Raw genomic sequence first — 13846 nt, 5'->3', positions numbered from 1 at the left:
ATTTCCATTCACCGTTCGATAGAATGCGTTCTAAACGTTCGATTATGGCCCGGTACGTAAGCTCCCGTCGCTTTATCGTTTCGTTTGCTCTTTTCCCCTTTAATCCGTCGAATTCATCGTCGCGCCTTTAAACGCGTCGATGTTTACGCTATAATAATGAGGATTTCGAAAATAAACGCGGCATTTATGTATATTAAATATTTTCTCGAGATTCTCGACAACAAACACCTTCCATCCCACAATTGTAAAATACCATCTTTCCATTCTATATATTTTCCTCTTCTAATTCGTAGAACTCTTTCAGGGGGGAGGGGGAGAGTAGAACTTAAACACACTGTCGAAGGACGATTTCTCGCGATTGGCTTTATATAAAATTTTCTCTATTTCTCTGAACGATATCTTCGCTTAAAACGAGGATCGTTCTTTCGAATCCTTTGTAGTACATTCGAACAGTCCGAACTGAATATTTTCTTTCGTTTTATGTCGAGAACGGATTGTCAAAGTAAACGGATTCCGATCTGTTCATTTTTCTTTTCTCTCCTTCTCTCGGTGCTCTTGCAATGTATGCCCTTATCGCCTAGTGGAATTCAACCATTCCCCTTTCCGACTCTTTCACGTAAGTACACATCTATCGCCTTAACGCGTGCCATTTTAAGGTTATAAATAATAGCTGAATAAAGATGGCACGGTATTCATCACATGCGAATCGTTTACGCGGAACCAGCTCGCTTGGAATGACTCGCGTGCAACCAACGTGTTACTTCTTTCGTTATATCTATAGCGTTCTTTCATTTGCACACGATCATCGTCCGTCTGATCAGCAGACTGTCTGCGGCAGAAGTATGTACAGGAGACTTCGTGACTCGATGCTATCGGTCTCGTCGAAATAGCCCTCGCATTCTTGCGCTTAACGTCTTCTCTTTTCTTTACCTGGCACACGGAGACGGTTGGATCGCACGCGTAAAGCTGCTCAAAACGAATAAGAAGGAAAGCAGCGTATTTAAATCGAGTATCGTGTAGATAGATTACAAATCGAAGATGAATATTTTATTGAGAATCTCGTCGAATGATAACTGGTCGAGTAATTTTCTAATTAGTCGAGACAGCGTAAATAATTGTTGTTCGTATTGCGTATTCTATGCAATTACAATAGAGAGTTGTATTTTTCTAACGTTAAAAAATCAAGTTCGAACAAAGTGAGACAAAATTTGCCATTGTAATTTCACGTTAGCCATTTTCGTCAAACATCAAAGATCTGTCTTCGTTTGCAAAATTGAATGTAAGATCGAGATATACAAATTCGAGAATCACAGTAGAGTTATAACAAACTTCTTCTAACCTTTTTGGTACTGTCGAAAGTACGACCATGAATCATCCAACCAGAGATCGTATACTCGAAATATAAGAAGGATGTACTTTAAGAATGTACTTTAAGAAGCAAACAGCCATTAGCAGTTCGTCGAACTGAAATATCCTTTTATCGGTGGCTCGACGATATCGCAGAAGAAGAAACGAGAACGCGTTAAGTAAGAATCGAAGAGCGTAGGAAGACGCAGCGCGTCCCTCTCGATTGCACTTCCCCCATTTTTACCCGTAATTACTACGATCGCGTGCAATCGAGAATACTTTCGAGTCGACTCGGTAGCATCGACGACCACGAGGAACGGATTGCTTATGTATCTGTGTTCGCGTGTACGTACAAATGATTCGCGATTAGTTTCTTCTCTCGAAAACCGTTCGCGAAACCATTGCACACACATTAAAAAAAAAAAAGACAGATTTAAATTCACACGGAGAGAACAAATATCGCCAGTCTGTCTGTCTCTCTTCTTACCTTTTTGGTTTTGTCTCTGACGTTCGTATGCTATAATATCTCTGTGTGTACGTGTGTCTTTGTTTGTATACATGTGTATATATGTGTACGCGCGGTAAAGCGTTTCAGATTGCTCGTATCGCATAAATAATCCCTGACGACGACAATACGGACCGCTCGCGGTTCTGCCGCCATTAAATCTCTTTCTCTCTTTGTTTCTCGCGAACCAATTATTCCATCGTTGAACGTGCGATTACACGAAGCGGCATTGTCACGCGCGAGCGAAATCAATCGAAACGCGTTAATGGTTACCGAAGACGATCTCAGCGCATTTCGTCACGCTAGATAGATATCTCTCAATCTGCTCTCGAGCCGTTCCATTCTCTTCTTTCTGTATATTATCTCGTATATACATTAAGTAAAAGTCGTGCCTCATCTTCTCGAGCGGCGATTCTCTCGGATCACAAAATAAAGAAACCTTGGTTACGCTAATGCCACACACCGACTATATGTACAGAAATTATAAACAGAGCATATATAATATATATATATATATATATATATATATATATATATATATATATATATATATATATATATATATATATATATATATATATATATATATATATATATATATATATATATATATATATATATATATATATATATATATATATATATATATATGTATTATATATATTATATATAATACCCTCGAAAAACGTTACTCACTATTCGTGATCAATAATATCGTTAGTAAATTCTTAGATATGGTTGTTCGAGGCTCGAAGGCTGGCACGCGTCTTCACGACTTCCAGCAATTCCTCGTCATCTCGTCTCAAGCTCGTTCGAATGCCTGGAGGGATCGTGTTTTTTCTAGAGCGTATCAGAGAGTATCGAACACGTTGTATGGCAACGTGCGAGAAACTCGATTTGATTATTCTTCTGCGTTCATCGTACTTTTCGGATTGATCCTTCGTTGACTAGAAGCTACCTGTTAGCATTTAAGAAGTCTTATTATAAATGCAATCGTTATTATAGCTTTGTAATTACACGATACGATTCGATTTTTGTACGTTGCAATCGAATATTTTTCTAAAAATGGAATGATAAAGAAGAAGAGACGATTCAATTGACGATTTGGTCGCTCGAATAATGAGCCCCTTCCGTACAATGGAGCGCGTGCTCAGCCTTCGACCTGTCCGCGATAGTCCCTTTTACAGTAAAAATATATTATCGCTACGATAGTACTTAACTTTGACTAGCATGTATTCATAGAACCGATTCCCAATTCTTACGCCACCACGTAGAATCGATAATAGCGATCACGTTAAACGGTACACTCTCGTCGAGACGTTTCATTTTTTGATCGCTTCGAAACTCGTTCTTTTCGATTGGGAATCATCGGATGCAACGTATAATAGAGTCGCGTAATAAATCCGTGGACGCACTCTCGTCACGCATCTCTATTATTCCTTTTAATATTATACAATATTTACTGGAAAATCGTGGGGTACAATGTCAGCTTGTATCTTAAAGATTATACCTTTTCTCGACGTTACGTTCTAACAACTTCCTCCGGGTCTCTACGACCCTCGCGAGAGAAATATAAAGGTCGATCGATTTAATTCTACGTTCGAATAATCTTGACATTTTAATAATATTCGTACGATTCTTGCTCGACAAGCATCCTTCGTGCCGTGTTCTATAAATCATTCGTATGGAGAATACGAGTTTCTCGTAATGTAATTAAGCATATGAAATTCGGACAGCTTGGACAGAGCAGAGCGGCTTGGTACCTGCTAAATTTGCCAAGCACGACAAATGTCTAACCTTATTCTTGCGTTTTCGTATTTTTCTTTTCTTTCGCGTTTACGTCTCGCCATATCTACGATATTATAGAAGACACAGACACAGGTTCGATGCACGGAATGCAGAGTAGAAAATAAAAGGGAGAGAAGAGTCTCCCTGATTAAACATGGTTAATCGGAAAATGGCGCTCGAAGGGAGCCGCACACGTGAACAAAAAATGATATATAAATCTAGCTTCTTTAGATATTTCCTACGATTTAATCACACAGCAACTATTATTTCATTCTTCTCTCTTTTCTTTTTTTTCATTCAGTCTTGTGATTAATACTACTTTAATACTTTTACAATTCGTTATAAAGTCAACTGTAAGTATATAATTCTTTATACATAATCGCTCTCTGTGCGAAACAGCCTTTTAGAGCTAGTTGCTCGTGGCTCGTTTCGCTTCGGATCCTTACAAAAAACCGCGGCGTGATAAAAAGGACAAGCGTGGCATTGCTACAGCGATAGTTGCGATTGCTCTGATAGAAAAAAGTAAAAGAAGGTTAGACCAGAACATAACCTCGAAAAATCATCGACGGACGTAGTAGTGTTAGAGAGTTATTACAATTTATCGTATATTACAAATTCTGTTCCGGCTCGATGAAAACAATTCCTTGAGTGTTGGAGAGGGGCGACGGGGGTGGGAATACAAGCTATATTGTCGTTGAATCGTGATTCCCGGTTAACTTTACATTGTTCAATGAACCTCTAATACGCATGATAAATCCACGTTACCGTTGATCTTTTTGATTCTGAATACTGATTTGATTATTCACTCCGCGGAGCGTAACATGTACATGAAACAGAGAATAATCCGCTTTAATATATTTCAATTGCGAAAACACTCGATATCGATTCTTTCATTTCTCTCTCTCTCTCTCTCTCTTTCTCTCTTTTCTTTCTTTTCATTCTTAATGGCCATATAACTCCTAGCATTTCTATTATTGCGTTCAGTATCACTGCATTGCATAATATCAATATCGACCAGCCCGACCAGCGCGTTCCAAAACTCGATTATCCTCGGTGCAAGATTCTATTAACGATCGCGTAACCTTGCGCGCGTTTCTTTGTTTTATTTCTCTTTTTTATTGCTTTTTATGCGCGATTTCGACATAAGCAAGAAAAATTGCATGCCATGAAAAAATGTTCAATTACAGCTCGCGCATATATAATTAATCTTTTCCTTTTTTGTTAATGACGATCAAAAGAAAGTTCGAAGCCGTGCAGACGTAAAATAGGCCTAACTAGTTCGATTTCCCTTCGATACGTCGTACTAGCTCCCTCGCTTAATCGTCTACGATATACTTTTATTATCAAAAAGATCCTGCACCGTTGAAGTAAAAATAAATATTCTTCGTTTCTTTTTTTTCTTCTTTTTGTCGCTTTTTTTTCGTAAAGAATTCCATAGACATATACGTTCTTCGCGCATACGAAACGACATAGATATATCTTAAGTACGAATAAAAAATATCTTAAGTACGTTTGCTACTATTACGAATAAAAAATGAGAAGAGAAGTATAATATTGCAATTATGATTCTAAGAACTAATTCGTTGCGTAGATCTACGTAAATCTAGTAGGAAAATCATATGAAATCGAATGTACATGAATGTATAAAAATGGGAACGTATTACGACGAGAATGATTACGAATAAAAATGTCTGCCCATGAACCATTAAAATGTTCAATAAAAATAATTCGAGTTTTATATCAGTTCGCGTATCCTTAGGACTTATTTAAATCTTGTTTATAATCTATACATAGTGCCATCTTTGATTGCCCAGAGACTACGATATCCACCATATAAATCTCGTTAAAAAGAAGACCATTTCACGGCTATATAAATGTTATCTTAAGCCTTTAGAAAATAACTAGTAAAGATTTGAAAACCCTGTGAACGCTATGCAACTGACTACTTTCATTGCATTTTCTTTTCTTTCTTCCTCTCCATCTGCTTTATCTTTTGGTTGTATATTTTAGAATGTAAATCGATGGTATCGCGTTAACCAGTATAAACACAGAATGCATTGATTGCAATCCTCTGGTTTAACCGCTTTACAATACCCTATATAGAAGTATACTCATATAAAATAAAACATATCCAAAAAACGATATACTCATATAAAGTATACGATGCACACATTTGTTTTTATCCTAGGGCAGGATTCTTACTATACAAACTATTACAGTTTCTTATTGAGCATATTTTAGAAATTGTTTGAGTCGTTGTAGGAAGTATTTCAATTGTATATTGACTTCATTTCGACTATACGCTAGAACCTAGATTCTCTTACGAAAACTCCCCTCTGTTAGGTTCTTTTTGATTGTGCGGGTTCGCTTTGTAAGAAGACATTATCATAAAAAGACATAAAGAACGCAGAAAGATAACCGTCCTGAATAAATTCCTTACTATGATTCCTAAACCTTGGACCACTGGAAGATGATATCCTCGTTCTTCCCGGTTTAACGAAATGCACCTTTCGTACCGTGTGCAGCTTCGAAAAGCGTTAATGGTCAGTTACTAGATACCCGCGTATAGTGTAAACAGTCACGATGCCCCGATTATAATTTCTACCATGAATACTCTTACTGGTTTTGTTTGGAATTCCTAGGAACTTCAAGTTTTCCGCTCTCTTGCCAAACAGTGTTGCTATGTTCAAGCTTCCTGTAAAAAGAATAAAAAAATAAGCATAAATTATTAACAAAGAGTTAGCGTAATCTTAATGCAACAATTCCGTTAATCATTCTACTCACATCGGGAAACAAAAAGTGTTCACGAGTAGGTTGTGGCTGTTCAAAGGGAGAGCTACTCATGTATCCAGGCGAAGGGGACTCGCTTTTCTCAAGCACCGGGGTAATATTCGCGTAATTGGCGGATGGCGTCGTCAACGTTCTTCCTTGCTCAACAAGAATACTTCTGTCAATCTTGTAATACTCTTTCCCGCTGCGAGGACGAAGCGTCGTTGCCACTGCTCTGCCACCCAGTCTGCAAAAAGCCGAGTAAAAGACTGAGCATTCATCTTCTCTTCTTAATGACCTCTTCTACGCTTGGTCGGTGTTTCTTCGCTAGAGGGCGAAGAAGCTCTAAGAAAACGTAACAATTACATTCTCTCCACGAGTACCTTACCTCAGACTGTCTGGCGTATCGGATGACGAGTGGGACGACAACGACAGTGTCTCGATGTAGTCGGACATATCGGATGTACCGCTGCTTGTGCTTCGCGAGTCGATATAAGGAGCATTAGACACTTCCCCTGGACTATTGAATCCTTTCGTGGCCTTAGGTAAACACGTGGGAATATCGGCTTCCGCTGAAGAGGATTTTGTAGGAATCTTAATCTTTTGAAACTGAAACGACAACTCTCGAAGCGGATCGCTGGACTTGGATTTCCTTGGTAGGCTGCTGTGATAACACGTAGGCGGTGGACTCTTCCTATAAACTGACAACACGTTTTGCTTTCTCGCCGACGTCGATGGGGCCAATGACAATTCGAACTCGACAAATTCCGCCGTTCTGTGACTAAGAGATCCCGTAGAAACGCCTGAGTCGTTGCTACTGGAAGAGTCTCTATTGTGACCGGTCTTGGATGGAACGGAGGAGGAGCGTCGAATTTTTATGAATGACGGCTGAGGTGAGGTTATCGATATCTGCCCGCTATCTTGATTTATCTTGACTTCTGAGTTAACGCACGGGGAATGGGTCTCTCCTCTAACCAGGGAAGCTTTGTCCGCTTCGCTGGAACATTTGTGAATGGTCAACGTCGATGGGAACGTATGATTCTCATCGTCCAAATAGTGAGCAGATTCCGCAGAGTAAGATCGTTTTCTCAACAATAGACCAATGTTCCCGTTGGATTCTGTTCCGCTATTTCCCTCCAGGTAACGGCGTCTAAGGTACGGACTAGACAACATCGCCGAACCTGGAACGCGAAATTCAGAATCGGATCTCTTTTTCCCTCCCTCGCTTAACGCGGAACCTGATAACGCAGGGTTACTCGAGCTCTTTATACCGCTACAAATTCTCGACAAAATCTCCTTTGAACAAGCATTGTGCGCTGGCTGCATCGGTAGGTATCCAGAGAACGGTTTCTTTGGTGTTTGCTTTTCGAGATCCATGACTAAGTAATCGTTCTCTCGGTCCTTAACGTGGCCACATTTCTGGCATATCTTGGACGAATCTTCTGTGGGCGGTTCAGATGTCTCGTCCTTAATTTGATTGGAAAACTTCTCAATTTCCTCCTGTGAAATTCCACTCTTTGCTAAAAGATCTTTGCTGTTTTCATAGTGTTCGAGAGATTGGGTAAAGTCTATGTTCGCGTAATTCGTTTGTTTGGACTCAGGTTGCGTGTCGATAACAGGCTCGACGTTCTCGTAATTGTTTGTTCTATTCTCTGGGCATTCGCAATTGTCTTTGTTCTTGTCTTCGTCGTTCTCCGTCTTCTCCGACTTTTTCGGCCGTTTCGCCGTCGCGTAAATCGCGATCTCCCCGCTCGCGTTCACAACAGGCATCTTACCTTCTCCAGAAAGTTTCACGGGATGTACGGCAACACCGGTTGGTTCAATTCCTGCTCCGCGTCTGCAGTACGGCAATACAAAACCAGCCCAACTCATCATGTTTTGGCAGGGACATCCCGAAGATCTGGGAGATTGAACGGTGAGTTTAGCCGGACAACCACATTGTTGTAATACCACAGCTTGAGGCGCCTGTGGCGTATCGTAATTAGGATAGGTTTTTGGCAGTGCTAGACATTCTTTAATTTTCCTTGGCGTGTCGTAATACTGATCCGGTTGGGAACTTTGTTCTAACAGCATATGATGGCCCAAGATCGTTTTGGGTACGTCGTAATTCTCGTAAGGACCAGCAGCCGCGGTTGCATTTCGTACAACCAGCTGCTGCTTGCTACGCGAGTGCACGCAAACTTGTTCGTTTGGCAAGGGCATAGGAGGTTTCTTAACCTTCTTCGTGGCAGTGTTTTGGGACGGTTTCGGAGGTCTCGGTGGCAGTGCGCTAGGGCTTGGCGACACGCGATGAACGCTCGTTTGTTGTTGCGAGCTCTTTGAATTTTGCGAGCAGTGACATTCCATCTGCTGTGAACTGGAATAGTCACTGTCGTGGCTGCTACTACTGTACGAGGATAACGATAACCGATCGAGCGTACGTGGCTGTAGATGGCAACCAAAATTATTCATCGTTCCTGCTGGACTGCCTATACTGCTTGCTCCAGTCGTGGTGGCTAAAGTCGACGATTTGGATACAGTTCCTAGCTTGCTGATACAGCTAGCGCATCTCTCGAGAGCGGATGTTCCTTGACGAGTAAGAGAACAGCTGCGCCATTCCCCTGGCTGATCGGTCAATTCCGACACGGAGACAGTGTCTCTGCTACTGTAATCCCTGTCGAGCTCTGTTTGTTGCCTACTCTCAGTGGACGACCAATAGGGGGAGCTCTCGTTCTTGCAGCTGTCGCACTGCTCTTCATATGTGGACGAGTAAATAGCCGAGGGGAAAAAATCGCTGGCCCTCGTTTCCGATCGAGAGAACTGACGACGCGGGCTCTCCTGCGTTATCTGTTCTCTGCTAACCGGTCGTTTTTTGGTCAGCTTCCCCTCTGCCGCTAATTGCAGCATCTTCACGATATCTTCTCCTTGATCCGTTATCAGCACGTGGAGACCTTCTCCTCGACCGCATCTTGAACCACCCTCGAAGCAAAATCGTCCTTCGACCACGCCATATCGTCGGAGATGCGCGATTTCCCAAATACCGACTAATCTGGGAGGTATGCCGACGGTGATGCAAAAACGGCGATCTTGAATGTGTAAATGTGCTGGTCCATTTGTGAGCTTCGCTTTCGATGGAACCGTGGAGATCAGTATCAGGAACTGCTGATCTGTGGGAGTAAAATAAATATTGTGTTAGATCGTGAATTTTTAATTGCTGATTTTTTAATGTAATTTTTTCTTCTTTTTTTTTATTTTTGAAGATGCATACCTTCGCCCAAGTTGTTCGAGATTTTCACTTGCCATTGTATCAATCGTTCTCTAGTGTCGAAAGCCAGAACAACCGTCACGTCTTGGCATATTATAGCTATAGTATTGGATTCCTTGTCAAGAGTGAAACCACTCTCCACGCCGAGAAAATGTTGCAAACTTAATGAAGCTTTCGTTTGACCTTGCTTATATCGATCCTTGCTATCTCCGTAAAGTTGTAAATGAAGACAATCTACAAAGGAGTATAAGGTTTTCTAAACAACGTGCATTGTTTGAAATATGCAAACGGTCGAAGACTTTTTAATGAAAAATTTCTTTAACGAGTACTTTTTATCGAAGATCGTGTCAACGAAATGTGTCAACGAAACTTCACACGCTAACTGACGAGCACAACATGCTATTAATACAGTTATACAGACGTAGAAACACACTAAATCCATTCTGAGACCCTTCTATGTACTTTTAACTAATTCTCCCCAAAGAAAATTTATGAGGGACTGCTGTCCCTAAGTTTTAAAATATCCTCCAGTTACTAGGGTCAGGTATTAATGGTTATTGCCAGAAGCAAAGCTCTTCTTGGAAATTTTTTTGTTTCTCCAGCTAGTCAATCTATAACAGATGTGCCAGCTGCCACCCTTGGACAGAATCAGAGGGAGAGATTCTTTATGCTGATAACAAGTAAGGAAATTCTTTCAGGAGATATGATTAGGAATGTGGTAGGAAATAGAATTGGCATTGCTTTTTAGGGCCAGTTTGCAACATCTGGCATTCCCTTGTTCCTTGTAGCTCAAACATTATCATTTTTTTATCAGCATTGATAAGATTAAAGGGACTCATTCTTATGGTGCACAAGAATGATTCATTGTGAGGAATGCACAGATGTTATATAAAAAGGGAAGTGTTTTCATCTTTGACACCAAGAACAGAGATATGTGCTATGAAATATCCAACACTTCCTGTCTACTATCTACAGTTGATTTCTCATGTTTTATGTTAGTGATAATATCTTATATTTCTGTAGGTGACATAAAAGGCAAAGTGATTTCTTATCAAGTATACTCCTTAATTGTAAAAAATGAAAATGTAGTCCATTAAAAGAATATAAAAAACACATTTTTACCTGCAACCGGTGACAACTTCCTCATGACACACCATCTTGATTTCCACTGTAATGCAACAAACAATTTTGAATAACTCAATACAGACATAATTGCTTTATTAAATTGATATCATTTGATACAGTGTCGACAAACATGACTAGTAATCATATGCATGAATATCATATATTAGTATGCTACATGTTTGCATAGACTTATTATGCAGGGAAACATATACATATGTAATACACATTTGCCTGAATCTATTCAGACCCTCCGTACCCCTGTGATAAAAATAAAAGAGTTTCCTACCCTTTCTCATCTGAATGATTTCTTTGATGCCCCAATGTAAATAAAAGAAAATGAGCTAGCTTTTTATGGCTTTGTGGCTCTTCATTTCTTTCACATTAAATACTTCCTTAAGCCTTCAACAAACTACTTAAAAGTTGTAATGTTCATTGAAATCACATCAGGATACCTCAATTTGACTTCTTGCCCATGACAAATAAACTTCACCATTGTACTTAAATTTCAATGGGCATAAAGAAATAAATATTTGATACTAACACAGGCTCATTGAAACATTCAAGCTTTCAATTACTACATGAAGCATGGCTGCTAATTAGTATTTAACTATGTAGAAAAAGTTTTAATTGAACGTATAAAATTATAAACTTTTTTACAACATAATTTTCAACATATTACTACAATTTATGGTGTGTATTCACAGGAGAGGCAAAATTTAACCATATTTTAGTTGAATTCTGACTTTCATATTTTTCATTGATTCAATGAATGCTTATACATATACACCTTACATGCAATGTATATACGTATATATAACTGTTTGCCGAGCGCGTTAGCGCAAGATCCTTACATCATTATATAATTTTTTTTATTGAAACCGTACCGTACTCAAGTGACTTTGGAATAATTAAACATGAACGTGAGTTTGCTTTGAATTATGATCTATCAGAGCGGAGCATCGTTAAATTTCTTCGCGAGGATATGAACGACCATCGTGTAATATTACATTACACAGATTTGTGAGATAAATTAAACCATGTTATTTTAACGAATATTGAATTAAGCGATTATTCTGCTGATATTAATTGGATACCTCGATGGTAAATGAAGGAAAGATAAGTGTTTGAGAAAAAATTCGAACGAAAGTACTTACCTTTTTGCCGTCACGAAATTTGACGTTTCCCTCGATAATACAATTGTTATCCACCATTGTAGAAGGCCGCTACTACCGCACTGCTTTTAGGTGCTTTTCTCATCACTATATGAAAGCATTCCGTTTACTTAACGCTGCATACTGAGACACTATGGAACACCTCGGAACACCATGAACAACAATGCTTCCCGACGCACGTTTTCCTTTTTTGCTCACTGAACAACAATGACAATTCTCGTTTACGAATCACGCGGCAAAATCCATACTCCGCACCGACGGCACCGAGCATCCATCTTGACAATCTTGACTTGCTGCGTGCACTGCTGCGGTCCTGCTCCCTTTCGAAACCGTATTCTGCACATTATCCATTCCCCTGCACTTTGGTCCAGTGGCGTAGCATCTACGTTTTTTACTTCGATAAACTTTCTTCGCAAGCGCCGCTGGAATCGATGGGTACCGTTTACAACAGCAGGCGCACGCCGCTCTCGCGCTAACGATTCGAATTCTCTACAGAAAACTGAATTTAAAGAATTAAAAGTTCGCGTACTATTTTCTATTCATTATGTTATTTCGACATAAACTTGTAAGCTTTCGCAAACGATGGTCCATTTATATATTATGTATATCATACTTCATGATGTACTGAATTTTCATTAGTAAAAGAAATTAATTAAGAAGGTGAATTCGCGAACTTTTGTGATTATGTCTTCCGAATTAATTCCACAACGTTCTCCCTACGTGCCTTTTAACCTACGAAATGCATATATAAAGATCTACAAATTCTATTCAACAGTTCGAAGCAATAACTGTAATAATAATTAATTTCTCATAAATTACATTCGAAACTTGGATAAAAATTATAGTAGTTGAAAGTGTAAACTTTGAAATACATGTGTTTAGAATGTAAATTGATCTAATCAGTCTGCAAAAGTTAAAATCAAATTACACTTAATGTAATTTGGTTTTCTTTCTACTAACAGGTAAAACATCGGAAATGTAGAAGAAGAATAGACACATACAAGGAGAACTTTTAAACAACAACTAGATTATAGATACAAGTTTTTTCAATCAAAGATGAGTAGAGAGAATGCCGATTTAATGTTTAAAAAGTCAGCCGAAAAGTGCGAACAAACAGTAAGGACCTCTAGTGACCAACGCTCGAACTATACGTACATTTCCTCGATAGTGCTTTTGGTGGGAGAAACATGTGTATGTACGCTAAGAGTAGAAATGTGTCTCGTACCGACGATCTGAAAGATAAAGGCGGAAAAACATAAAAATTGCTTATAAGTTTAATGAAATATCGGAAATAAATTGCGTTTCTTTGCAATGATTACAGAAACAACAATAATAATATCAAGAGCAGTCAGCAATAACTAACAGCCACCACTAGCAACCAGCAGCAATCAGTTTGTTAGAAATAATTATACGATGTAATAAAAACTAAGATTATTTATTGCAAGATAATTATATAAAATGTGTTTAGAAAGGGTTTCAATAAACCAAAGTAGTTTAACAGCATTTCACGATCCTTTTATTTATCCGTTTCTCTAACTATTTCCACAAAAAAATTGAACGAGAAATTCAAATAGAAATAGCATAAAAAGATCGCAAAATAGCTTTCGAAAGTTCTGAGAAGTGACATCAAATTCCAAGAATTATTGAAATCGTGTCATCTTCTATGTTGTAAGTTTACACTAATTATGCAATTTTACAATGAGTTCATAATTTTTTGTATATAATTTGTGTAATTGCGTAATTTTCAAATGATTTAATTCCGTTCCTCGACCGATGAAGGTGAAACTATTCTTCACATACGAAAATGATGGTCAAAAACTTATAGATGCTCATGATACGACTCACCGTTTTACCGCTCATTTTCGAATCGCCATACCGAAGAAAGAAATATGCGAA

General features: G+C 38.9%; 1 protein-coding gene across 1 annotated transcript; it reads right to left on the bottom strand.

Moving 5' to 3' along the window:
- Positions 1–2479: 2479 nt before the first annotated feature.
- LOC126865028 (uncharacterized) lies at positions 2480–13443 on the bottom strand. The gene is made up of 6 exons (XM_050617062.1): positions 11933–13443; positions 10776–10821; positions 9657–9887; positions 6798–9555; positions 6425–6656; positions 2480–6335 (listed from the first exon to the last, which is right to left on the bottom strand). The coding sequence occupies exons 1-6, from the start codon at positions 11987–11989 to the stop codon at positions 6327–6329; spliced, it is 3333 nt and encodes a 1110-aa protein (XP_050473019.1). The 5' UTR covers positions 11990–13443; the 3' UTR covers positions 2480–6326.
- Between the last annotated feature and the right edge of the window lie 403 nt (positions 13444–13846).

Source organism: Bombus huntii, chromosome 4 (genome assembly GCF_024542735.1).
Source record: "Bombus huntii isolate Logan2020A chromosome 4, iyBomHunt1.1, whole genome shotgun sequence".
Taxonomy (NCBI): domain Eukaryota; kingdom Metazoa; phylum Arthropoda; class Insecta; order Hymenoptera; family Apidae; genus Bombus; species Bombus huntii.
The sequence above is the reverse complement of the archived record's forward strand: the minus strand, read 5'-3'. Positions and strand labels throughout refer to the sequence as shown.

What these genes read in the sequence shown, in the direction of transcription:
- LOC126865028 (XM_050617062.1), bottom strand. Translation starts at nt 11,989, where the DNA reads ATGGTGGATAACAATTGTATTATCGAGGGAAACGTCAAATTTCGTGAC. An exon ending in GAAGTTGTCACCGGTTGCAG is followed by an intron (nt 9,888 to 10,775) that starts GTAAAAATGTGT and finishes ACTCCTTTGTAG; the next exon opens with ATTGTCTTCATTTACAACTT. An exon ending in CTCGAACAACTTGGGCGAAG is followed by an intron (nt 9,556 to 9,656) that starts GTATGCATCTTC and finishes TTACTCCCACAG; the next exon opens with ATCAGCAGTTCCTGATACTG.